Genomic DNA, 24,760 nt, shown 5'->3' with positions numbered 1-24,760 from the left:
TTAAATATAAAATTTATCATCATCGGTGAGTTGAGTTACGTATTAAAAAAGATATTCGACTCATTTCAATCTACAGGTAAATTTTATATACATATACGATAAGAAAAACACTAATGAAAGAGAGTTGAATCTTGAGAAAGTAATATCTCAAAGTTAAATTGAACGGAAGAATGAGTTGTGCCTTTCACCAAACAAAGTTCGCAAACAATCACTATTCTAAGCTTAGAACATCTATGATTAGGAAAAGAGAATATTATCACTTACCACTAAAAGACTATAATAATACGTAATCATAGATCAAGATGATAATTTAAGCAAAGATCTTTAACTAAATTGGGGAGGGAGCCATTGATTTAAAGGTCATTGGACCAAAAAAAATAATATGCCATGTGCCACCACCCTACACATCCTTTTCTAATTTATATTTACTCTACAAATTATTTTAATTAATATGGTCACCTTTTGAAGAGGAAATAAATAAATAATATTGTATTTGAAGCCCAACTACGTGTAATTATATACTTATAATATTCCAAATTGAGGCAGATTTGTGCATGGACATATTTGGTCAATCTCATGGCCACACACTTTCTTCTCTATTTTGCTTTGATTTTTACTCTCCAATCAAAGCCTTCCCCCACGTGCACACTCATGGGCTGGAATTCTGAATATTCCAAAGGAAAAAGGTGTTAGACTTGGTGTGGCCTGTGTTTGTTTATCCTTGACTGTTGTTCCTTGCGGCAGCCTTGGCTTACCCTTGCCATGGTGGTGCCTGCTACTTTAATATACCTCCCTCAATATATCATGCCATGCCATGCCATGCCATGCCACAGCCTTTTTTCACAGGTGAAGAGTTCTACATTTTTGTGGGTGCATCAAAACGGTACTCTTAGAAACGTAAATTGAACATCCTATTATATATCATAACGAATTTCATACCCAATTTCGTATATATTTAAACTTTCTTCGTAATGTGGGATTGAATTTGTTTCTTTTGAGTAAAACCAGATCGTAAAAGACAAGGTGAGATTTGAAAGGTGAAGAAGGTTGGTGGAATTGGTGGGTTTGGCTTCGTGGTGAAGATACATTGAGGAAAGGAAATTGGCCAAAGGGTTTCCATCTTGATGGTGAATTTGGAGGAAAAGGCAGTACCAAGCAAGGGGCAGAGAAGGGCATAACACACTAACGCCTTACCTTACCATCTTAATGGTTTTTATATGTATTGAAACAATGAAGATTCCAGAGAAGACCGTCAATGGTTTGATTGCGACTTTAGCAAACCTTTGACATCTTCATTCCAATCTCTCTTTTCTTATATATTTTAATGTTGGACCTCCTGCTTAATCATGACCTTTCTTTGACTAAACTGCCCATGTCATTTGACAGATATTACCCTTTTTTTTTAAATTTGATAGATATTATCCATTAACAGGGTGACAATTATGAAATTTAGTGTACTGATAACGTACAAAATATATATTCGGACAGTGTATTAAATATAAACCTTAAGTAAAATCAGATCGTTTTTGTCGACTCATTTCTCTCGGTTTTTCTTTTTCGGTATTGAGTTTCTCTAGTTGGGTTTTCTATTATAGTTGCAATTTTTTCCCCCTTTTCTTTGTATGTTGTTATAGTTTGCCTTTTCAAGTATGATTAGACAATTAAATGGTTAGGCTACCAAAGAGACATTGGGTAGATGAATTGGATATTTAGGACATATAGTTAGGTGTTCACTAAATGTAGGAATGAAAAAAAAAATTAAAATGCCTTGAATCTACCAAAGATTGGGTTGGCATATTGGTTTCTTCTTTTGCTGTGCAAAGTTTATGAAATTCTGATTGTCATGAAGTACAAGCACAGTGCCACAAGGCCAATTCAATAATTTGGGAAATTCTTCTATATGGTCCCCCAATCTTCTTTTCACCTTTATCTCTACCCTTTCCTTCCTTGAGGTATTTTTGGCTCTCACCCCTTACTTTCCCTTTTCTCTGTCTAACCAATGGTATGATTCACTTATTAACTTTTATTAGAAATTATTATGTAAATGTACTAAAAAAAAAAAATTGAATTTTCCATTGAAATTGAGAGTAACCGAAATTGTCATAATTTAGGAAAATATTGTTTAACTCAATTGGGTTTATTGATTTTATCCCACAAAAATTAATAATTATTTTAGAAATTAAGAATAGTATAAATATTTAAATACTCAATTTTACTCTAATATATATTAAATGTGAAATTCATTATTCTTTTATGAAATTGTGACAAGGGTGATTCATTGTTCAGAGAATATTGTTGGCCACTCAACTTTCTTTCACATCCTTACAGTTGAGTAACTGTAATTGATCATGTGCATAGTATTAGTGTCAAGTCATCACTCAAACTCAGTTTTTTTTTTTTTTATAATGTTCAATCACAAGATTTGAATTATTTATAGTCAACAATTGGTAGCTTTGTCTCACTTCTCTTCTCCTTTGTACACTACAAGGATAAACAATGAGAATCTAACTTGAGTAAAAGCTACCAAACTGTTCCCTTCATGGGGATGACTGCTCTCATCTTTCACCAGAAAAAATCCCTCAGTTTAAAGCCCAAAAAATAAATAAAAAATAATAATAATTGAACCAATGTTTAGGAATTTTGTTGGGGTTTTGGTCCTATTTGAATCTGATTTAACAGAAATAAAACCTTTTTAAGAAATGGGGTGGAATATATACTGAGTGGGGGGTCTGAAGCCCACCAAAGCTGAATAAATTATTATATAAAAAAAGTGCAATTTCGTTTACTGATAAAAAAAATAGAGATAGAAATTTTGTTGACCCTTCCCCACAAGTGCTGTGACCCATCCACCATAACAGAATGTCATTGCAGATTGGAAATATGAGATAATTCTCATTCCACCCAAACCCACTCTTCAACCTAATCCATGTCCCCATTTTGTCAATTCTCTATTCTAAATCAAGATTGCCTTTGCTAGAAGGATTTAAATTGAGTATGGTTTCTTTAGTAAATTGGGATACTTTTGAACTACTTTTAGATTTCAAAAACCACTTGCAAATAACAAGGTTTTGTTGAATTTCCAAGCAAAAAAAAAATACAAAAACTATTTTTGATCATTACTGTTTGTTTTAAGAAATTAATTTAATAAAATGTATAATGTTACGAGTCATTTTCTCTTTTTAAAAAAACTAACTTGATATAGTATGTAGTAATTACATTTATATGCATTACAAGATCTTGTATTTGCTCGATATAAGATTAAAATAATTTAATTTATTTTTTAAAAAATTTTGAAGGAATCATAGTATTATGAGTTTTTTGATATTCTCTAATTGTCTGCAATAGGATTAAATCGTCTTATTTACTTATTTTCAAACGTTTTAACTCATAATGTTTTACTTTTTTTTTTAAATTGTTTTTAAGTAAAAAAATTGAATTAAAAGGGTATTTATGGAAGATTGGAAGTGATAAAAAGATTGGGGGAAAATAACGTCATGATTTTTCTAGGCGGCTGCGGGCGTCAAAGTGGCCGTCAAAACAAAGACCTCTTCCACGTCTGACCCTGTTTCTGTTTTTAACACCGGTCCAAGCCCTGAATACTCAAAACAGAAAAAGCAATAAATTTTCTATTTTTTTTTCTCAGAATACGAAACAATTTTTATTTTTTTATGATTATGGTGTGCTAACTAACGAAACCCACAATTTAAAAAGTATAAAAATAATAAAAAAGAAAAGAAATTGTGTCTGATGTTAAAAGGTGAAAATGGTGGAAGAAAGAGAAATTTTTTTTTTATTTTAATTTTTAAATCACTAATACGCTCCAGCAGCGTACACCGACGCACAAGGCAAGCGCTGTTGAGAAGAGTTTCTCTCTCTTTCTTTCTACTTTCTCTTTCTGCTACAACCCGACGACACACTCCGCGCTGGCAAAGATTCCCTCTTTGTCTTCCTTTGCTTTGCTTTCCTCTTCTTTCTTGCTGCAAACCTAAAGTTTTCCTGAGAAACAATCACTATAATCATGTTTTTTGTTTTCTTCAGCTAAATCAGATACTAAACCTTGTTGGGTCTTTTTTTTTTTTTTTTGTGGGTGGAAGTTTATGGGATGTTCTAGTTCTAAGTTGGATGATCTTCCGGCAGTTGCTCTTTGTCGGGAAAGATGTACCTTTCTAGATGAAGCGATTCAGCAACGTTTTGCTTTAGCTGAAGCTCACGTAGCTTACACAGCTTCTTTGAAGTTATTTGGTCAGTCTTTAAATGCTTTCGTCGAGCATGATTTTGGAGCTTCTTCAGGGGCGTTGCCTCCTTCTCCTCCGTCGCCTAATAAACTCAAAAGCAAAGCGGTGGATCCAGTTGAAGTCGGGTCAAGTTCACCCAAAAAAGGTGCTATTTCTCACCACCATGCCCATTCGAATTCTGGGTCTCATCTTCACTTCCAGTCAGATTCAGACGAAGATGACTCTGGCGGGTCTTTGCACCATTCAGATCATTCTTCTCCGTTGCACGAAGCTGGGGGTGGTCATATAGACTATATAGACCCAAATTATCCCAATTACGAAGCTCTTGAAACTGGATCTTTTCAAGGTGGATTTATGCATATGAATTTTATGAAGAAGCAACCAACGCCGTCTATCGTTTATGAACAAAGGCCTATGAATCCAGACACAGTTTATATGGGCGAATCTTCATCTTCTTATTTTCCTAGCTCTTATGCTAGTAATAATAATCCTAGTTCTAGTTCATACCCTTATACGGGTTACCAAAATTACGATGGTTTTAATAATTATTCTTCTTACTCGGCGCCTGGTTATGAGTCTTCACTGCAACCGTCATCGACGGCGGCGGGGTCATCCTCGAAACCGCCGCCGCCTCCACCATCACCTCCGAGAGCTTCAGCTTGGGATTTCTTGAACCCTTTCGAGAGTTTTGAGAACTTATATCGTCCATATACGCCGAGTAGGGATTCGAGGGAGGTGAGAGAAGAGGAAGGGATCCCTGATTTGGAAGATGAGGATTATCAACATGAAGTGGTTAAAGAAGTGCACGGGGATCAGAAATTTGTTGATAGCGGAGGATATTCGAAGTCCCCAGTTGAAGATAAGGATGGGAAAGTTGTTACTAGTGAAGCAGAGACGTCGCTCTATCAGACCAGGCCGAGTGTTGGGATGGAAAATGATGGGGTGGAATATGAGGTTCATGTGGTGGAGAAGAAAGTTGTGGATGATGAGAGGCCTGAGGAGCGTGGTAACGGGGCGCGAGGCGCTCCAAGGGATGTTTTTGAGGTGGTTAGAGAGATACAGATTCAGTTTGTGAGAGCTTCCGAGTCAGGGAGTGAAGTTGCCAAGTTGCTTGAGGTGGGAACGCTTCCTTATCAGCGCAAACATGGTAAGGATTTTCATTCTTTTTTCACAGGATTGTGGTGTTATTGATTTCCTTTAGCTTGATCTATAAGAATTTTGTGAATATACATCTTCCGTGGATTGGAAAGCACTGATTTTTGCTATAAATATGGATTTTTGCTTTGTAGATTGATTAGATTTGGTTTTCTCGAACTGTAATACTAACAGTGGGTTTTTGGGATCTTTGGCAAACAGTTTCCAAGATGTTGCATGTAGTTACTCCTTCATTATCCGTAGTATCATCTCAGCCATCTACTTCTACGACTGCTGAGTCTTCATCTTCGGCTGACAACACTGACCCAGCTTTTCTAGACTTTAAGGAAGAATTGGCTAGGAAACCCAAAAGCCTTTCCTCTACTTTGCAGAAGTTGTATCTTTGGGAAAAGAAGCTCTACAATGAAGTGAAGGTATATTGTGTCTTCATGCTGTATTGCCTGTTGTTGAACTTGGTACCTGTTTCTGCCCAATCCTGTACGCATTTGCTCTTTAAAATTTTGAGATTCATGATTATCTCAGAATGATGCATGAACACTTGATTTTTGGCTATTAGTCTTGGTTTTACATTTGGTTCCTTCTCATCAGTATATAGTGTTAACAGTCTGTTTGATTATCTATAATTATTACCTACCTATGTTTTATTTTAATTTGGATTATATCTCTTTAAGGAACTGTTTCTATGAGTGTTCTGAGATATTTTCCTTTGAAGGGTTTCATGTTGTTGCATTTTATGCTCTTTCATGGATAACATAATAGTAGTTTGTATTTTAAATTATGTTGCTTTCTGCACCCTCTTAGGAATACCTTGTGGTTGACTTGGTTTTCTGGAGGAATTACAATGGTATAGTTATGTCCTGGATTAAAAGCACTTGGGCATTTTCTTTTAGTAGTTTCACAACCTTTCGGATGTTTAAGTAGATTCCAATATTGTGCAGGCCGAGGAGAAGATGCGAGTAACTTACGATGGGAAATGCCGCAAGTTGAAGCGACTAGATGATAGGGGTGCTGAAGCTAACAAAGTTGATTCAACCCGGAATGTAATTAGGGGCCTGTCCACAAAGATAAGAATTGCATTTCAAGTTGTTGACAAGATATCTGTTACAATTAATAAGATCAGGGATGAGGAACTATGGCCGCTGCTCAATGAACTGATTGAAGGGTACTGTTTCTGCTTGTTTAACTCTTTGCATTTTCCTATCTCATTCTGCATTCTCTGCTTAATTGCTCTTTAGTCTGAACTTCTTAAATGAGTATTTTGCTTTTAGCTGACATCATTTTTCTTACCTTTGGCCTTGCCAGTAGATTGTGTTGAATTGATTTCTTTGATGAGCATCTTTAATCAGAGTTTTGTAGCAGTCTTTATTGGTTGCATAATGGCATTGCTTCGGCATTTTTATTAGTTATTTTTTTTTATAGGAATCTCGTCCTGCTGGTTATTATATAGATGTGCATTGTAGCTTGGAACAGTGTACGGTCAAGAGTGATACGAGTGGATGCCAATGAAGGATTGGAAGTTCTGAAAAGCTTGCGCCATAAGCTTTATTGAGCCAAAAATACATAATAGCAATTGAATATAATTAAGTCTTCAAATTGCCTCATTTTGCTGTGTCTTTTTTGCCTGAAGTAGAAGACAAATAGTTGAGCTAGTTAAATGTACATTGAGTAATAATATGCTTAAAAGAAGTCCCTTGTTGCTGTGCTTGGGATCGATGATTTGAGAAAGTGCATTTGATTTGGTCTGTTATGTACTTAGTGCGATTAACTGTAGTCAGTATATTAAATAAAAAAAGACTCAAATGGCTATGTATTTGATTTATAATCGTATATACCAGAGAGTGAGTTTGAAAGCGACTTGTCATCTTTGTATTTCAAATGCGCCTTCCTTATCATAAAAATAGGTATGTGAGACTTACTAATGTTTCACATCATGTGTAGATCCATTAGCACCATTTACATGAGAAAAATGCACTTCTATGAGATCTAGTTCACAAGTATAATCTGGGAAGTTTTCTGTTGGAATGGATAATGACGATATTGGCTATATGCCAATAAATTGCTGTTGAAGGACATTATAATAAATATTGGTTATAAGTTGTTAATGTGTAGCATTTAAAGCCCTAAGAAGTAAAGCGGACCTTGATTGGCTGAAAGAAGTGTATGATTTCGTTAGATACTGATGTCAATTACTTCTCAATTGAATATCTTGCATGCTTTTTATTTGCTTTTGTTACTTTGATATTTTGTCATTTTTCATGGTTCTCATTTCATTGATTGTACTGAATTTGCAAGTTTTTGGTCATTCCTAAACCCCCTTTAATAATCACTTGCAGTTATCCTTTCTACATTTGTTTTATGTGGTTTCCTTGTATTCTTTTTTCCCCAGGTTAAGCAGAATGTGGAAATGTATGCTTGACTGCCATCGTAGTCAGTGTCAGGTCATTAGAGAAGCCAAAAATTTAGGTTCCATTGGATCTGGAAAAAAGCTGAGTGATGATCATCTTAAAGCCACATTGCAGCTTGAGCATGAACTTATTAGTTGGACTATAAGATTTTCTAGTTGGATAGGTGCCCAGAAGGGTTATGTCAGGGCTTTGAATAATTGGCTTCTGAAATGTCTTTACTATGAGCCTGAAATGACAGATGATGGAATAGCTCCCTTCTCACCCAGTAGAGTAGGTGCACCCCCCATATTTGTAATATGTAATCAGTGGTCACAAGCGATAGATAGGATATCTGAAAGGGAGGTGGTCGACTCTATGCGCATTTTCGCCATGAGTGTGCTCCAGCTATGGGAACAAGATAAGTCTGAAATGCATCGGAGAATGATGGCCAATAAAGATTTGGAGAGAAGGGTAAGGATTTTGGATAGAGAGGATCAAAAGTTACAGAAAGAGATCCAAGCATTGGATAAGAAAATTGTTTTGGTCTCTGGAGATGGTAGTAGTCTCTTGGTAGCTGGACATGTTGTGTATCCGAGTGAGACTAGTAACAGTAGTTTGCAGGGGAGCTTGGAACGCATTTTTGAGGCGATGGAAAAGTTCACTGCTGAGTCCTTGAAAGCCTACGAGGAGCTTTTGCAACGTGGTAAAGAAAGGATTGCTCAAGAGCATGAGAGAGTTTCATAGGGCCGTAAAGTGTGATGAAATTACAGGATCCCCTTTGCATTGATGATCTAGTTTACAGTATGCAGTCTATTGCCCTGTGATAAATGAAACTAAGTGGTGGGTTAGACGGGTGTTGTAACGTACAACTTGGCTGGTTGTGTCTGTTAGGGAAGACTTGGTTACAAGTCGGATGATGGGGAGAATAAGATGCAAGCAGGCCTTAAGCATGGTTAATGTTTGAGGCGATAACTCATCATCTGCCTGTGACAAGAATATTTCCAGATGGGCTATGATGCATCAGTGGAGATCAGGAGGGGCAATTTGCTGGGTATTGCGAATTGCGAAGCCTTTCAACTGTCAAGCTTGCCAAGTGCCAGAGACGTTGATTTTGCATTTGCTCTTGGGGGTGGGAACAAACTATTCATGGTGTCTAAAATCTCTTTCTAAGCGAAACTCAATTGTTTTCTGTCAAATAGTTGGCACCATGCACCAGCCAAAATCTGGCATGCTTCTGCGAACGAAACCACCCAATGCGGCCAAAACCATTGGAGTAAGCAGATTCTCCATCAGTTTTGCATGATTTCAGAGTTTTAGATTTCGGTTTGTGAGCATTTTAGAGTGATGCAAGTGACGGGAATGCCCACAAATCAAACGTTGTGTACTATATAATGAAATTTCTTTTCCATTTTGAATCAAATTACATCAATTTTTGTACAGAAGACAGCTTCGAAACCATTGCTAATTCAAAGCAAACATCAATAAAGGATGGTTTTATGACGAGCCAAATTAATTTTGCACTAATGATTTTGGCCTCAATTGCACATCCTACCTACCGTGTATCAGTAACTCTTACCAGTTACCAGTAACATCCCGAAACTGTTATTTTTCCTGGGTTGTCATTGATGAATGTAGTCCCGTGAAATGTTGAATAATGCAGTAGAAGATCCGAGGAATGATCATGATCTGGCTGATGTGATACTACACTCTGATGCAAAAGCTTTGGAAAATAATTGTACCCAACTTGACAAAGTACAGCATCTGAGAGAGTACAGATTCAACGTTTGCTAGTATTTTTCTCTGGCAACTGAAAAATATGCCTATGTGGCTGTAGCTGAACAACTGTTATTGCCATGATTAATGCAGAAAAAAAAAAAAAAGAAGAAAAATCCAAGAAGATTACCCAAAAGATTCCACCCAGAAAGAAAATGATCTAACCCCGAATGCAACATTACTTTCATCTTCTGTTTTTCTTGTTTAAAGAATACATGTACCCAAAGATTAGGATCATCTCACTTGGTATTTCTTCGACAATTTCAAGGAGAGGATCATTCTTGAAACTGCCAAAAAATATACTTGAAACATCAATTTCTATCTATCAAAAACTTGGATTTAACCTTTATAGAATCTTATGGTGGTCACTAAATCAATTAACTTTGTAATTTTGTGCCATTCCCTTTCTTTTTTTATTACAACTTATTAGTTCTATTTTTATAGTACGAGGAAGAATACCATTACCCCTAACTGATTCTACCCTGCCCCATTCTTTCTGATAGTCCAACTTAAAAGCATACAATATTGAACCCACCTTCATTCTTTATAATTAGAAAGCTGGTGCTGTTGACCCCGAAGCCAAAGAGCTTTAACAGTTTTCATTTTAGTAAAAGCTTTAAGTTAAAATTATTAATTCATATGATGTTAGTGTCGTGTCAAACACTTAAAGAAGAAGATGAGATGTAATTTCAATTTTAAAAGATTTATAAGTGTGAACGCCGTATATCTCGTTAAGTTAGTTTTTTAAAAATAAAAATAATGATTTCTTAAAAAAATGATTTCAGAACAAATTTAAGCTAAATTCAATCAATTCTAAACACTTGTGCTAAGAAAAAATAAACAAAATACGTCAATCTCACTTGAACAAATAAAAATTTTTTAAAATATTTATAAATATATAAAAATATACAAACAATACGTGTTAAAAGAAAAAAATAAGTATTAGATGGAATCTTTATATTTATGAAAAAATGTAAGAGTACATCATTTTTAAAAAATCAAGAATTGAAGGTATGAGTCCTTTACAATCATACCCCACTCACTACCCAGCGAAAATGAAGCAGCAAAACAACCAATACCCATCTCAATATCATATTTTATATTTCCAAATGTCATAAGCAAATTTGGTCTTAGCACATTGGAGCACTTTCGTCTTTGGTCCTTGCCTTTGACAGATCTGTATGAATTGTCGTTGTAATTATTTTTGTGAAGTTCTTGACTTTGGGTTTTAATAGAACTACTATATTTCTCTGACAAATATGCTGGTTATTGTTTAATCCCAATTTGGCCGCCTGGTTGGTCTAGAAGAAACTGAAAGAAGGGCATGGTGGCCCCATAAATGGACAAACCTTGTAATCTCTGAGATCTCAAAGATGGTTACATCTCCCATGCCTAACCATGAATGGGATTGTGGTTTCAAACTATTTTGCTAGTCTTTCACCCAGCTGGAACCAAAAAACCCAAAAAAGAAAGAAATTTTTTCTTTTTCTTTGCTTGAAGGAGTTGCCATGCTCTACCATCATCAGTTTGGCTGGAACAAAGAAATTAGGCCAGCTATTGGTGGAGAATATATGCTTTTTCCATCAGTGTTTATGCTTAATCTGTTGATTGATTCTCATTAAAGCCAATTTTAACCACATAATGACACGTTTAAGTATCTAGAAAACAAATTGAGGAGAAGGAAATCTTGATGATACAGGACATAGAAAGTACCTACAAGATTTTCTTCTGTCTTGTACAACAAAAAAACAGTCCAACTACAATCCTGAAATCTGTAAATTTTCAAACACAATGGGGTCAGTTTATTCTATTTTTAGTGACCTTAAATTTGGGGGAATCTAACATAGTTGTAAAGGCACTTTCATGATATAAGGTTTAATAAGAATTCTTGATTTAAATCAAGATGATGGGTCAAGTTTAGCTGTAAAAAAGGACTAATTTGTTGACACCTGCTGAACCTCATCCTTTTGTTTACTTCTTGGAGTTTTGGGTTCAATGAACTTTTCCAAGTAATGGGCTTTAACACATTGAATCGTGCCTACCATTCAGCATCAACTTAAGTTAATTTTTGTTTAAGATTTAACTGCAGAAGCAGCAGAGTAATTTTCCTCGGGAGGCAGGGGAACAAGTGAAGCGCTAACTACAACTACTACTATAAATATCACTGTTTTAAAGTTGGAAATGATGAACCCCTTTATTACCGCAACAACAGATTAGAACAGTGGAAAGCGAGCGTAGCAGCAGCCCCCGCAGAGACAAGAATAAAGCTGAAACAAAAACCAAACTCAGCCCAACAAAGCAAGGAAACTAAGTAGTAATAAGGAAGATATAGACGACAAGAAAGAAACTCTCTCAAAATCGTAAACCCAAATTTTTTTTTTTTTGTTGTCAAAACCAAAAACCCCGTCTCTTTCTTTGTCCCATGATTCTGTTCTGAAAAGTAAAGGGAAACTTCAATCAAACTGGAAACAAAGGAAAGAGAAAACAAAAAACTGAATTATGGGTTGTTGTGAATCATCTTTTCTAACAGAGACCCACCCAGAAAAAGACCAGACTCAGCAACAACAGGAGCCCCGGAACCATAACCAATCAGGTTCAGGTGCTGGACTCGACCCGGCTGCTGCTAATGGAGTCCCTTCTTTCTCAGAGTTCTCTTTGGCTGACCTCAAAGCAGCCACCAACAATTTTAGTTCAGATAACATAGTTTCTGAAAGTGGGGAAAAAGCTCCTAACCTTGTTTATAAAGGTCGTTTACAGAACAGGAAATGGATCGCTGTTAAGAAGTTTACTAAGATGGCTTGGCCTGACCCCAAACAATTTGCGGTATTATACTGTTTTTTTTCTTTGGTTTTCTTTGTGGGGTTTTTGATGAGATATTTGAAGTTGGTTTTTTGTGGATTTTGTTTTTTGGTTAGGAGGAAGCATGGGGAGTAGGGAAGTTGAGGCACAGGAGGCTGGCAAATTTGATTGGGTATTGCTGTGATGGAGATGAAAGGCTGCTTGTTGCTGAGTACATGATTAATGATACTCTTGCTAAGCATTTGTTTCACTGTCAGTTCTCATTCTCTCTTAACTTGAACAATTCTTTTCTCCATTGTTTCTGTTTTTATTCAATTTTTTAATTTTTGCTCATATTTTAAGTAGTTTTATCAGGCTTGATTTCTTAGGTCTTGCTAATTGTTGCCAATAACCTGCCTTATGTAACTCTGGCTTAGCCTTTATTTCCATTCCATTTATTCTTGTTTAATTGCTCGTGTCGTAGTGTAATCTGTACCGAACTTATAGGATAGATTACAGATAGTTTTTTCTTAGTAAGATTGATGCACGCGAGAATATTCTTTGGTTGTTTTCTTTTGTTACTTAAATGCTTTTAGGTTGAGAATATATCTGGACATTTCTGTTTCCCTCAGACTAAATCTGGGTCTTTGGTCTTATGATGCAGGGGAAAATCAAACCATCGAGTGGGCAATGCGCTTAAGGGTAGCTTCCTGCATTGCTGAAGCTTTAGATTATTGTAGTAGCGAGGGCCGTCCATTATACCATGATTTAAATGCTTACAGGGTTATTTTTGATGAGGTATTGCTCTCTGGAATTTAAGGTTGCTTATCATGCATAGATATTTTTTTTCATCTCTTTCTCTAGCATTACCTCTCACTTAGGGATTGATGGCTTTCTACTGGATTTTGTAGGATGGTGATCCACGTCTTTCATGTTTTGGCCTGATGAAAAATAGCAGGGATGGGAAAAGTTATAGCACTAATCTTGCCTACACTCCTCCTGAGTATCTAAGAAATGGTAATTGCTTATTTATTTCTGGTGGTTAGTTTTTAGTGTCATGAATACTTATTCTTTCTTTTTCTTGTCCAAATGTAAAGGGATTTACCTGTTACTCATGTCTGGAATTTATTTTGATCCTTATTATTGTTACTCTACATACTTGGTTTGTAATAAATCCATTGGTTTGCTTCAATTTCTTGCATGTTTTCCCAGAAAAGACTTCCCTTCCTTTGTGTTTCATTCTGATGTTCTTCAATGCAGTTGAGTAAACTAATAGGAATGATGTTAGGCTACCATATTTAGCAGACTTCCTGTTGTACTGTTACTATTGCAAGTTCTAGAGATCTTTGTTTTTTCTCACCTTCTCTGGCTAAAACTTGGTTGGCATTTTTCATAAAGCATGCGTACAGGGAACTGGGAAGCCAGTCTTTTATAAATATTGTTTCTGGTGTTAATGGTATGTTGGTTATTGTTTGGTGTTTACATAGATAAGTTGAATTGTTCTGATCTTTTCCTAAATTGTGTAGAAAATCATTTCCTGATATATGATTGGCTGTTTATCTGTCTTTGCATTGTGCTGAGCTCTTTTGTACTGCTATGTGACGTGGGAGATCTGTTTTCTCTTTTCAAATTGCACGATTATTCTCAGTGAATTTTCTTGAACTTATGCTTATTATCATTTCCACAATTTTGTATTTTGTAGGGAGAGTCACCCCCCAAAGCGTTATATACAGCTTTGGCACTGTTCTTCTTGATTTGCTAAGTGGGAAGCACATTCCTCCTAGTCATGTAAGTGGATTTAAGTGGCTTACTACATGGTTGCATATGTAGTATTGTATAGGTTTTCGTTCATTTTCAAACTCTGCAAACCAGAATCAGTTATCTTATGGGCTCTTGCAATGCTTTTCAATGAGAACTTGTTATTCAATTGTGAGTTCATGAGGTTTAAATGCTATAGTGCAATTCACTTTGTTCTGATTAATTTTAAAACCTTGTATTACCAGAGTTTACTATTCTTCAACAGCTGCTTGTCTGATGTCTTTATTTCTTGTACAATAAGACAGTATTGATCTCAATAGATACAAACTTTGTTTTATTTTGATGGCTATGCATGTTTCAGGCACTTGATATGATACGGGGCAAAAACATCATTCTCCTCATGGACTCACATTTAGAGGGAAAATTTTCTACAGAGGAGGCAACAGTGGTTGTAGGCCTTGCTTCTCAATGTTTGCAATATGAACCCAGGGAGCGGCCTAGTACGAAGGACCTTGTTGCAACACTTGCTCCATTGCACACCAAACCTGATGTATGGAACTTTGCTGCTGTTGACCTATTAAATTTCATAATAATCTATTCTTGCTTTATTGGTGAGCTAAACATTTAGGACCTGGAAGTCATGTTTGTTCCCTTTCAGTTAACAGTTGAAAGCTTTTCACATATACGTTCTATATTGTAATTAAAATCACTGAATGGGCCTCGATCTGATGAAGATACTGATGAGTATTGAATCTGAGTCGTCCCAGATACTTAATGTCTTCTGCATCAATGCTTCTTTACATGCTTCACCTTTTCTACCGTTACCTAGAACTGTTCAAAGCTAAAAGTGATATGGAGTCAAATAAATTTATAACCTGGTGGCTGTGGTTGTGAAGATCAGAGGAGCATGCTTAATTTTTAGATCCTGATTGTTATATCTCTTGTTTTGCAGGTTCCATCTTATGTCATGCTTGGAATCTCAAAATATGAGGAAGCTCCTGCAACTCCACAACGTCCACTTTCACCAATGGGTGAGGCCTGTTCACGACTCGACCTCACAGCAATTCATCAGATATTGGTGATGAATCACTACAAGGATGATGAAGGGACAAATGAGGTGAATGATTTGTTTGAGTGAGTCCTGCAGTTCTTTTTCTTTAATCTGTTGCTAAGAAGGCTGTATAATTGTGGATTGTTTCAGTTATCTTTCCAAGAGTGGACCCAGCAGATGAGAGATATGCTTGAGGCTAGGAAGCGAGGAGACTATGCATTCCGTGATAAAGATTTTAAAACCGCCATTGACTGTTATTCTCAGGTTTACCTCTAAGACTTGAACTTGAACTTGTCAAGAAGCTTATGTTCTTTGGTCAAGAATTTGTCAATGATGCTATTCTGATAATTTGTTGTTTTCACATTTCAATAGTTGTATGGAATAATTGAGTTTGTATTAATGGAATTTTCTGCTTGTTGGTTTCCCTTTCATCTGTCCTTTCCTTATCTTGGAAGGGGCTCGTACACTGAACTCTCTCTTTTTGGAAATTTAAATATGTTTACCATAGATCAGTTTTTCATAGTATCAAGCAGCTATTCTTGATCAAAATGACCTTCATATACTTGAGGTTATGTGCTTTAAGTTGACCACTTGAGCATCCAGATAAATTGTACTCATGCTATACCGAGACAAATGTTTAAACTAGACTTATTAAGCCATGTTGAGTTTGGATGGATGCCTTATGTTTATCATTTTTTCCCTACGCAGTTCATAGGTGTAGGAACCATGGTCTCCCCGACTGTTTTTGCTCGGCGCAGTCTTTGCTATCTCTTCTGTGATCAGCCAGATGCTGCCCTTGCAGATGCAATGCAGGCACAAATTGTGAATCCTGAGTGGCCTACCGCTTTCTACATGCAGTCAGTTGCCCTTGCCAAACTAGACATGCACAAGGATGCCGCAGACATGTTGAATGAAGCTACTGGACTTGAAGAAAAGAGGCAACGAGGTGCCAAGGGATCATGAGAACAAAGTCTTGTATTGATTCTACACACCAGTACCCCATTCTTGTTGAGGCTGCCCAAAGTTTGTGTAAAAAATCTGAGCTTGAAATTGAATTTCAAAATTGAAAAATGTATGAGAAGGAAAAGAATGTGTATTTTCTAATGGAATACCTGTCTTTCATGTTTGCAAATATATGCTTTAACTGAATAAGGAGGGTCAACCATTTCAGCATGATGGGGTTCCTGAAGCGATTCTCAGTTTCTCTTATAGAAGCAACTAATCTTGCAGAGAGAAAGTCAAGACTCCCCCTTAATAAGGGTCCAAGACAGTTTTGCTAATAAGTATAATCTTAACAATATTAGAAACACCGTCTCTTGTCTGGTTTGTCTCCTTAATTTGAACTAATAAGTTCATGTAAAGAAACATGAGGAACCAGTGAATGGCAACATAGGCGAATAACTCTTCAATGCCCTGAGGATACCATTTTTTGTTGGACATTTTCAAATAAAAATATGATTTCATAAATTAAAAGAAAAGTTGTGTCTGTTGAAAATTAAATCAATAAACATTATAAAATAAGAAAAGAGTCACGTCTGTTGGAAAAGACCAATAAGAGTAACTCTTTGAAACAGATACAAATAGTGTTTGTTGAGAACAGACATCTATGCCTATAAAAGATGACCCTCCTTAGACAATGAAAATCAGAAAAAACAGTAATATCTCTCTTTCTTCTTCCTCAAATATCTTTCAAGTTTTTTTCTATACTATTTTCCTGCAGAAAAAATATTATAGAAGTTTGATAATCTTGTTATACTTCGGTGAGTGTTCAGTGGATTGATTTCGTCAGTGCAAAGCGCCATCAATCACTGGACTTTATTGTATCTTCGAGGTTTATATGCCGGTAACTTTTTTGCACACTACAAGTCAGGGCGAATAAAACCTTAAGGACAGTGTCATTGATACACGCCTTGAAGCCAATTTCTAAGTTTTTCAGTTTGGTGTTCTAACATTTTTGTCCCTTAATAATTTGATGGAATTTATCATGTCTGGTGTCGATGGATACCCTGCATCACTGTCAATAAAATAACTCCAACTGATACATTTTAGCCTTGACAGCCATTGCAGGATGTTGGAGCTAAGGTGTAATTTTAGTGATGCTTTCTTTCTTTTGACAACAAAAATGGAAAATGGATTATGTCAACCGTTACTTTTCCAAAATGTGTCCGGTGACTCCACCTTGCCTTCCCGCCCTTGTTGATTATCTACTTACCTTGATATCTGCAGTTTTTCAACATAAGTTTCCACCAATCTTCTGAGTCATTGTGTTTCAGGACTAAGATAGGAGACAAGGCCTTAAATGCCATTCTTTGCTTCAATGTCTATGCTAAGAAACATTTGTTTACAAACGTTTTTGAGTAATGTGGCCAAGTCGGTGAGGTTTCATCATTGTTTTTTTCCCTCTGAATTTCAGATTTGAAGTTGGCACGAGGGGCATTGCTGCCCTGCCTCTCCTACCAGCTTACATCCAATGTGGTCTTATTTTTCTCTTGTCTGCAACCTGTACTTTCTTGTAGTTGATTTTTCATTACAAATTATTCAAAATTTAGCACGAGAGGCTCTGGAATCTTGTCCCCCCCATAAGGCATATCTCAGCCTGATATATAGGATCCATTTTTGCATAATCATGATCTGGAATTACACTTTCTTGGAAATTTAGTAAATGTGCACAACTACACAGAATGGATTGGACAGGAAGATGATTGTTTATTGCCTGAGAGGGGACAGGGCCTCAGTACCACTCGTGCACAATAATTGAGCATCATTTCCATAAAAAAAAAATGTGGTAGCTCATCAATTTTCTATCATCAAATTTGCTTTCAGAAATTGAAAAACGATTAGTTTGTTGAGATTATTATGTGGTAAGTTGGGTTGGGGGGGACATTGACCAAACATTGGCAACAAAAATGTTGAGATCCAGATCAGGACCACGTTAGGGGGTTGCCAGACGAGATTCCTCCTGTCTTCCCATTGCCAATATATATATGGTCACAGCTTGAAGGGCAAGGTGCGTTGCCTGATCAAATTGTACATTGAAAACCTTTCAGCCTTTTGATCTAAGACAAAAGATGGCTTCTTCACCTTTGAACCAAAAATCCAATTTTCATGCTCGTTCAAACAGCTTGGCTTCTAGACCTCCTCCACTTATTCCTCAAATAGATGAGCATCTATGCAGGCTAAAGTCCAATGAAGCCGCCTCTTCATCGTCTCCATCGATCCACAAAAAACTAAATGGCCTTAGAGGTCTGTACGAGTTGGTTGATAGGTTGCTTCAATTGCCTCTCACACAAAAATCCTTAGCCCAACAACGCAATGATAAACAGGTTAATGAGTTGTTGAATGGGTCTCTCAGGCTCTTGGATGTGTGCGGTGTGGCCAAGGATGCTTTACTGCAGGCCAAAGAAGATGCCCAAGAACTTCAATCAATCTTGAGAAGGAGACGAGGTGATGAAGCTGGTTGCACAAATGAAGCTAAGGAATACTTAGCCTCAAGGAAGAAAGCAAAGAAGTTAATAACCAAGTCGTTGAGGGATTTGAAGAGTAAATGTAGCTTTGCTTACTTAGAAAATGATGCTGAAGCTACATTTAGCATGTTGAAAGAGGTGGAAGGAGTTACCCTCTCATTGTTTGAACCTCTCCTGTCCTATATCAGAGGGACAAAAATGCAACCCAAATCTACCAACTGGTCTCTGGTGTCCAAGTTGATGCACTCCAAACGCGTAACATGCGAGGCAGAAGCTACAGAAAGTAACGAGTTTAAGAAGGTGGACGCAGTTTTGTGCAGTCTCATTGGTCACAAGACTAGAAAATGTAACAAGATGAGCACCGAGAATGCACAAGTTGAGTTGCAGAAATTGGAGTCAAGCATTCAAGATCTTGAAGATGGAGTGGAGTGCCTGCTTAGGCTCCTGATTAAAACTAGAGTTTCTGTTCTCAACATCCTCAGCCATTAATCATAGCCGCAGGGAATGATAACAGATGATGGCATCTGGAAAAACTTTCCACAATTTTGTTGTACATCCTTGTATTATGTGGCTCAAAATTACATGTATTCTTTGATCTGATCATAAATGAATACTACAATTTTATGAAAAAATCTGCAATTTTATTCATTATTTTTCATTTGGTGTTTATTCTTTGCAGAGAAACTTAGGCATATCACATACTCTTCAATAGGCAGTTCAAAATTTCCATGATATACATGCTGCTATTTCTCTTACATTTTTTTTTTTGTAATTTTAGAGTATTTAATTAGATTCAATATTTGGATAAAAAGTTAATTTTATCGTGATATCAGAGTCTACTTAATGGAATGATTCAAGATTTTTGAATTATAATTAATAAGACATAACACTAGTAACTTAACCTAGGAGATTTTTTTCTCCCTTTTCATTTTGATTTATAAATAATATAATATTCAAAAAAACACTTAAATTATTTTTAAAAAATTCAAATAAATACTTATTCTTTTATTATCTTTAATTAAATTTTTATATTTTTATTTTTAATTAAATAAGCTTTTAAATTAATATTAAGTGACATACTAACATGTAATAATAAATTATGGTATGATATATTAATATAATATTATAATAAATGATACTACGATAAGTGATAAGTTGATATGATATTTAATATGACCATGTTATATTTTTTACTATTTATGTTAATATTATGTGATATAGAATGATAAAAAATATTTTAATTAATAATAATAATTAATTATAAAAATTTATTTAACATAAAATAAAAATAAAAAAAATAAGTTTTTCTTCAAATTTACTGAATAATTTGAATTTTTTTTAATATTATACCTTTAAAGAGTATTTGATTCATATTTCAAATTGCAAGACTTCTGTTAAATTTACCCTAATCCTCCTTCCTACCCACACGCAGTTGTTGCCGAAGTCTTTCCCTGTGTCTGTGGGCATCCATGAAAGGGTATGAACTTCTCTTCAATCTGACTTTCAATCTTCAAGTTACCACGAGCGGCACGGTTGGCTTGTATCACCTACGGCTACGGGCACAGCGCATATCCCAAACTACCGCGTGGGGGTCTCCCTGTCTCATGAATAATATATTTGATAGCACGAGCGGCACTGCAGCCCGGTCTCCGGTAAGGCATTTCTCAGCCTGGTACGTAGCTTCGTTTTGGCCTGACCACTATCAAACAAAGGCAAATTGTATATATAATCCATAATTACAGTTTCTTGGAAATTATCAAGTTCCATTAATGATATAGCCTTTGATTGCCAGAGAGGAGACAGGGTCTCAGTGCCACTCGTGTGCCAACTTTTTTTTATACAACATTTCATTAATGAATGTGTTTTGTCATCGGTTCCTCATCATGCTCCTATAATTTTTATATGCTTTCGGCGTTTGAGAACAGATCAGCCTGTGAAGTGGTTCCTGTGAGTTGGATAGGTGGAGACATTGAGCAAACATCGGCGAACAAAATGTTAAGATCCGAATCAGGATCATGGTAGGACTCATTGAGAGTGGCAGATGGAATTATTCCTCATGTCTCCCTCTTGCTGATATATAGATAAGCAGAGAGGCAGAAGGTAAATTACTGGTAACCACAAGAATTGTGCTTTGAGGCCTTACACCTTTCAATCAAGTGCAAAGATGGCTTCTTCACCTCCAAACCCAAAATCCCTTTTTCATGCTCGCTCTGCCAGCTTGCCTTCTAGACCTCATTCGTTTATTTCTCAAGTGGAGGAGCATCTATGTAGGTTAAGGGCTACCGATGCCTCCTGTTCCTCATCTTCATCAATATGTAACCGACTAAGTTGCCTTGGACATTTATATGATTCTGTTGATGGCTTCCTTCAGCTGGGACAAACTCAGCAAGCCTTAACTAAAGAATTCCTCGGGAAACAATTTGATAAGGTCCTGGATGGGTCTTTTAGGCTCTTAGATGTGAGGAGCATCACGAAATATGTCCTGTTGAGGACCAAGGAACAGGCACAAGAACTCCAATCTATTTTCCGAAGGAGGCGGGGCGATGAATGCAGTTTCAGAAATGAGACTAAACTTTTGTTGTAAATTTTTGTAAATGCGAAAATACATTTATACTTCTGTTTGTCATAAATCAATACTACAAACATTTTCATCTCATTTGCCATGACAAATTATCAATCCATTTCATGTAAATTAGACTAAAAACATTATTATTTTATTTTATGAATTTAAATTTGAGCAGTCTATAAATTCTGAAAAGGTAATATAGTAATTTTTTGAGAGTTTTTAAAATTTATGTTTGCTCATTTAATGAGGTAACATTGTATAATTCATTAATAGTGTATAAGATCTATGCATAAACTCTTCATCAAAATAGTTTTATATAAAAAAATCCTAATGAGAAAATATAAATGATAAGTATGAACTAAAATATCAAAAACAAAGAAAGTATATCTGCATAATATGTGCAAAGTATTTTAAAAGGACAAGAAGCTATTCAAGTTTGTTTTAAGTTTAAATATGAAGACATGACCCAGCAAAAAGAAGATAATTCCCCCATTTGAGAAAGTCACTCTGCTTGTCTCTTTCACTCTTATTCAACTTGTGACTTTTCTTTCATTTCCCATGTTCAAATCAATTTTTTCTATCGACCTTATCTTGTTTGTCTTGGATATTATTCTACCTCTTAATTTCCCACTTCATTTTCAGTCCCCAGGACCTAAACCTTTTTGAATGTTGATTTCATCAATACAACAGTAACACATAGGTGGGCCAAAGGTTGCAAACAATGTCAAGCAATATGAATAAATTTCACAGTTAACTCTGCCCAAATCAATACTCTAAATTGTACCATCTTCTTCCGGAGTTTTTATCCTGACCTACTGCGTGCTCCCTGCTGAACAGAAGTAGGTAACAGGGTGCAGTTGGTATAGGACAAGATCCGCAGAAATTTGAGTTCCAAATTCACATGGGAGATTTCCATATCGCAGCTGAAAAGATTCTGGGGTTTGTCTCATTGAACACTGATAAAATGTGAACGAGGTTCACATGGTTAATTAATTCAAAACATAAGATACTGAAATTTGATGAAGAACATGGGGTGGCAGGCTTTGTTTCAAGGGGACAACACAAATATATTCAGATCACTTTGTTTTGGCACCTTTCGCCCTTTCCCTCTATGATGCAAAAGACATGAAAATATGAGTATTTGAATCTTGCCTGCCGTTGGTTAAACACTTTAATCATGTTTCAATAAAAATTTGATCAGATTCAGATGTTGACTGCACAAAATTTGCACTTTCATGTACCTCTGTATTTAGACAGGGAAGATAGAAGTTGAGGCAGATGGTGCAGCTCATTGTTTCATTGGCTAAGTGTAGGTGAGAATCCTCCGTTTTTGTATAACTATAGCCAGCTTTCCTGTCACATTGGAAGGTATATCCCAGAGAAGTTGCATAATCTTTTGGTAGTTCGTCCAAGAGAATAATTTAATCTGCAACATCCAAATCTGTCACACACAACAATTAAATAGTACTTACCAAGTTTGTCTTTTCTTGCATAAGAAGACAAGCCATTAGTGTACATCATATACACGTAAATCTGAAAGGTGAAAATATATGGTTGGTGAGCTGGGTTGGGAACTTGGCAAGGGGACATTGCATAGGCATTGCCGAGATAGCGTTTAAACACAAATCCAGAAAATATTTGATGTTTGATGAGGGTGAGGTTCCTCATAACTCACCTGATATATAATGTGCAGATGCTGAATGGAGAGACAAAAAGACTTCTCCCCTTAACCCAATGGCTAGTTCACACGTTCGTTCTATCAGCTTGCCCTCTCGATCACACCCACAGTTCCTCGAATAGAGGCGCTTCTTTGCCGGTTAAGGCCTGTTAATGTTACCTCTTTGACATTGTCAGAAATCAACTGCAAACTCAGCGGCCTAAGAGATCTGCTTGATTCTTTTGATAAGTTTTTGTTATTGCCACAGACACAGCAAGTCTTTTACCCAGAATGCGATGAAAAGTTGGCTGATGATTTGGTAGATGGACTGCTCTTGCTTCTGGATGTGTGTGGCACTGCTAAGGATGTCTTGTCACAGGCCAAAGAACATGTACAAGATCTTCAATCGATGCTGCGAAGACGACGGGCAGATGAATTTGAGCTTGCAAAGGAGGTTGGAGAGTACTTGGGCTCCAGGAAGAAGGCAAAGAAACTGATTCACAAGGTCTTAAAGGATTTGAAGACTAAACGGACCTGCTCTCCTCCGGAAAAAGGCAATGACACCATGACCATGGTAAACATGGCAAGACAGATTCAAGGAGTTACTCTCACCACACTCCAATCTTTGCTGTTCTACGTGTCTGGATTGAAGCCACAATCGAAGCTCAGCAGCTGGGCCTTAGTTTCTAATTTGATGCGCTCAACTCATGTAGCCTGCATTGATGAAGCTATGGAAAGCAATGAATTTGAGAAGGGGGATGCTGCATTGCAAATTCTGCTAGGTCATAAAACGAAGAAATCTAGTAACGTGCACATTGAGAATGTGCAAACCGACTTGGGGAAATTGGAGTTGAGCGTTGAAGATCTTGAACAAGAACTAGAATGCTTGCACAGGGGTCTGATTAAAGCCAGAGTGTCCCTTCTTAACATCCTTAATCACTAGTCAGAAGAAAACCTTCAAATCAGTACATTCTAGTACAGAATTGCAAGATATGAAAGTAAAATTTTTGCTGATATAGATTTCACACAGCAACTTTAACAATATCAATATTGTTCAGGAATCTTAATTCTTCATTTTCATTTCTGAGATTTTTAATTCTAGCAGCACTCAACCTGTTTTCCAGGATACTCATTGTTCTCCTCTGTTTCAAATAAAAATACAGATAAAAAAGAGAGCCTAATGGAAATTGACAAAGCATATTTTGTCTCTTGCATTGCACGTGAAAACAATAGAAAAAAAGACATTTATTGCATACAGACAACAATAAATACCAGGTTGTGGAAAGGTTGTCTCCTAGGTAACGCCAAGGAAATGGAACAGGAGATGAAGCCATGGCCACCCGATGAAACATATCTCCGCCAAGCTGAAACAGATCTTTTACATGAAAAAAATAATACTCCAATCATTCATTAGCATCCACGAGTGGCACAACGACCTCGCTTCCTATTGGGAGACAGGCCAAGCTGGATTGCGTGGTACCATGGGGAGACGAAGTCAAGGCCACTCGTGCGCTACAAATCGCATCTGATTTAATTTTATACTAAGATAATCTGGGTTTCGAGTTGGGAAGTTGGTGATGGGGAGACAGACCCCCAAACAATGCTGCGATTTTAGTGTTTAGATGCTGATCAAAGTCGATCGTGTGGTTGAGATTCCCTTTGTTTCCCTCACCAAAGGGATGCTTATAATCTGAGCAAAAGGCAATAGAAATTAAGTAGGTAATCTGCCAAACCATTATATTTTTCCGAAGAGAAACCAGCAATGACTTCCGCTCCTTCGAACTCCTAATCTTGTTACCACGCTCGTTCCAACAGTTTCCCCTCTAGGCCACACCCACAAATTTTAGAGGTGGGAGAGCATTTGAGCAGATTGAGGACATCGGAATCTGCCTCCTCATCTTCATCATCAATAAGCCTAGGATGCATTGTTGCAAATGAG

General features: G+C 36.6%; 4 protein-coding genes across 4 annotated transcripts; all 4 read left to right on the top strand.

The window, feature by feature from the left end:
• The first annotated feature begins 3,789 nt into the window (after nt 1–3,789).
• Nucleotides 3,790–9,283, top strand: LOC110418733 (uncharacterized). Its single transcript, XM_021431537.2, has 4 exons — nt 3,790–5,382; nt 5,592–5,803; nt 6,329–6,552; nt 7,777–9,283. The coding sequence occupies exons 1-4, from the start codon at nt 4,098–4,100 to the stop codon at nt 8,516–8,518; spliced, it is 2,463 nt and encodes an 820-aa protein (XP_021287212.1). The 5' UTR covers nt 3,790–4,097; the 3' UTR covers nt 8,519–9,283.
• Nucleotides 9,284–11,745: 2,462 nt separating this feature from the next.
• LOC110418734 (serine/threonine-protein kinase BSK1) lies at nt 11,746–16,307 on the top strand. The gene is made up of 9 exons (XM_021431538.2): nt 11,746–12,370; nt 12,463–12,598; nt 12,990–13,123; nt 13,237–13,342; nt 14,028–14,113; nt 14,445–14,633; nt 15,036–15,200; nt 15,285–15,398; nt 15,843–16,307. Exons 1-9 carry the CDS (start codon nt 12,047–12,049, stop codon nt 16,095–16,097), a joined length of 1,509 nt encoding a protein of 502 aa, XP_021287213.1. The 5' UTR covers nt 11,746–12,046; the 3' UTR covers nt 16,098–16,307.
• A 1,867-nt stretch (nt 16,308–18,174) lies between these two features.
• Nucleotides 18,175–19,143, top strand: LOC110418651 (uncharacterized). Its single transcript, XM_021431434.1, has one exon. It carries the CDS (start codon nt 18,203–18,205, stop codon nt 19,085–19,087), a length of 885 nt encoding a protein of 294 aa, XP_021287109.1. The 5' UTR covers nt 18,175–18,202; the 3' UTR covers nt 19,088–19,143.
• An 854-nt stretch (nt 19,144–19,997) lies between these two features.
• On the top strand, nt 19,998–23,801 carry LOC110418102 (uncharacterized). The gene is made up of 2 exons (XM_021430727.1): nt 19,998–21,101; nt 22,907–23,801. Exons 1-2 carry the CDS (start codon nt 20,763–20,765, stop codon nt 23,762–23,764), a joined length of 1,197 nt encoding a protein of 398 aa, XP_021286402.1. The 5' UTR covers nt 19,998–20,762; the 3' UTR covers nt 23,765–23,801.
• Nucleotides 23,802–24,760: the final 959 nt, after the last annotated feature.

The sequence above is a fragment of the Theobroma umbraticum genome, unplaced genomic scaffold (assembly GCF_002168275.2).
Source record: "Theobroma umbraticum cultivar Fairchild unplaced genomic scaffold, ASM216827v3 scaffold_50.0, whole genome shotgun sequence".
Lineage (NCBI taxonomy): Eukaryota > Viridiplantae > Streptophyta > Magnoliopsida > Malvales > Malvaceae > Theobroma > Theobroma umbraticum.
Note: the sequence above shows the minus strand (reverse complement) of the source record. Positions and strands in the feature narration are given on the sequence as shown.

Bases quoted from the DNA above. Each gene is read 5' to 3' on its own strand.
- LOC110418733 (XM_021431537.2), top strand. From the start codon at position 4,098: ATGGGATGTTCTAGTTCTAAGTTGGATGATCTTCCGGCAGTTGCTCTT. The intron at 5,383-5,591 runs GTAAGGATTTTC...TTTGGCAAACAG, and splicing joins TCCTTATCAGCGCAAACATG to TTTCCAAGATGTTGCATGTA. The intron at 6,553-7,776 runs GTACTGTTTCTG...TTTTTTCCCCAG, and splicing joins CTCAATGAACTGATTGAAGG to GTTAAGCAGAATGTGGAAAT.
- LOC110418734 (XM_021431538.2), top strand. From the start codon at position 12,047: ATGGGTTGTTGTGAATCATCTTTTCTAACAGAGACCCACCCAGAAAAA. The intron at 12,599-12,989 runs GTCAGTTCTCAT...CTTATGATGCAG, and splicing joins TGCTAAGCATTTGTTTCACT to GGGAAAATCAAACCATCGAG. The intron at 13,343-14,027 runs GTAATTGCTTAT...TGTATTTTGTAG, and splicing joins TCCTGAGTATCTAAGAAATG to GGAGAGTCACCCCCCAAAGC.
- LOC110418651 (XM_021431434.1), top strand. From the start codon at position 18,203: ATGGCTTCTTCACCTTTGAACCAAAAATCCAATTTTCATGCTCGTTCA.
- LOC110418102 (XM_021430727.1), top strand. From the start codon at position 20,763: ATGGCTTCTTCACCTCCAAACCCAAAATCCCTTTTTCATGCTCGCTCT. The intron at 21,102-22,906 runs GCACAAGAACTC...CCCAATGGCTAG, and splicing joins TGTTGAGGACCAAGGAACAG to TTCACACGTTCGTTCTATCA.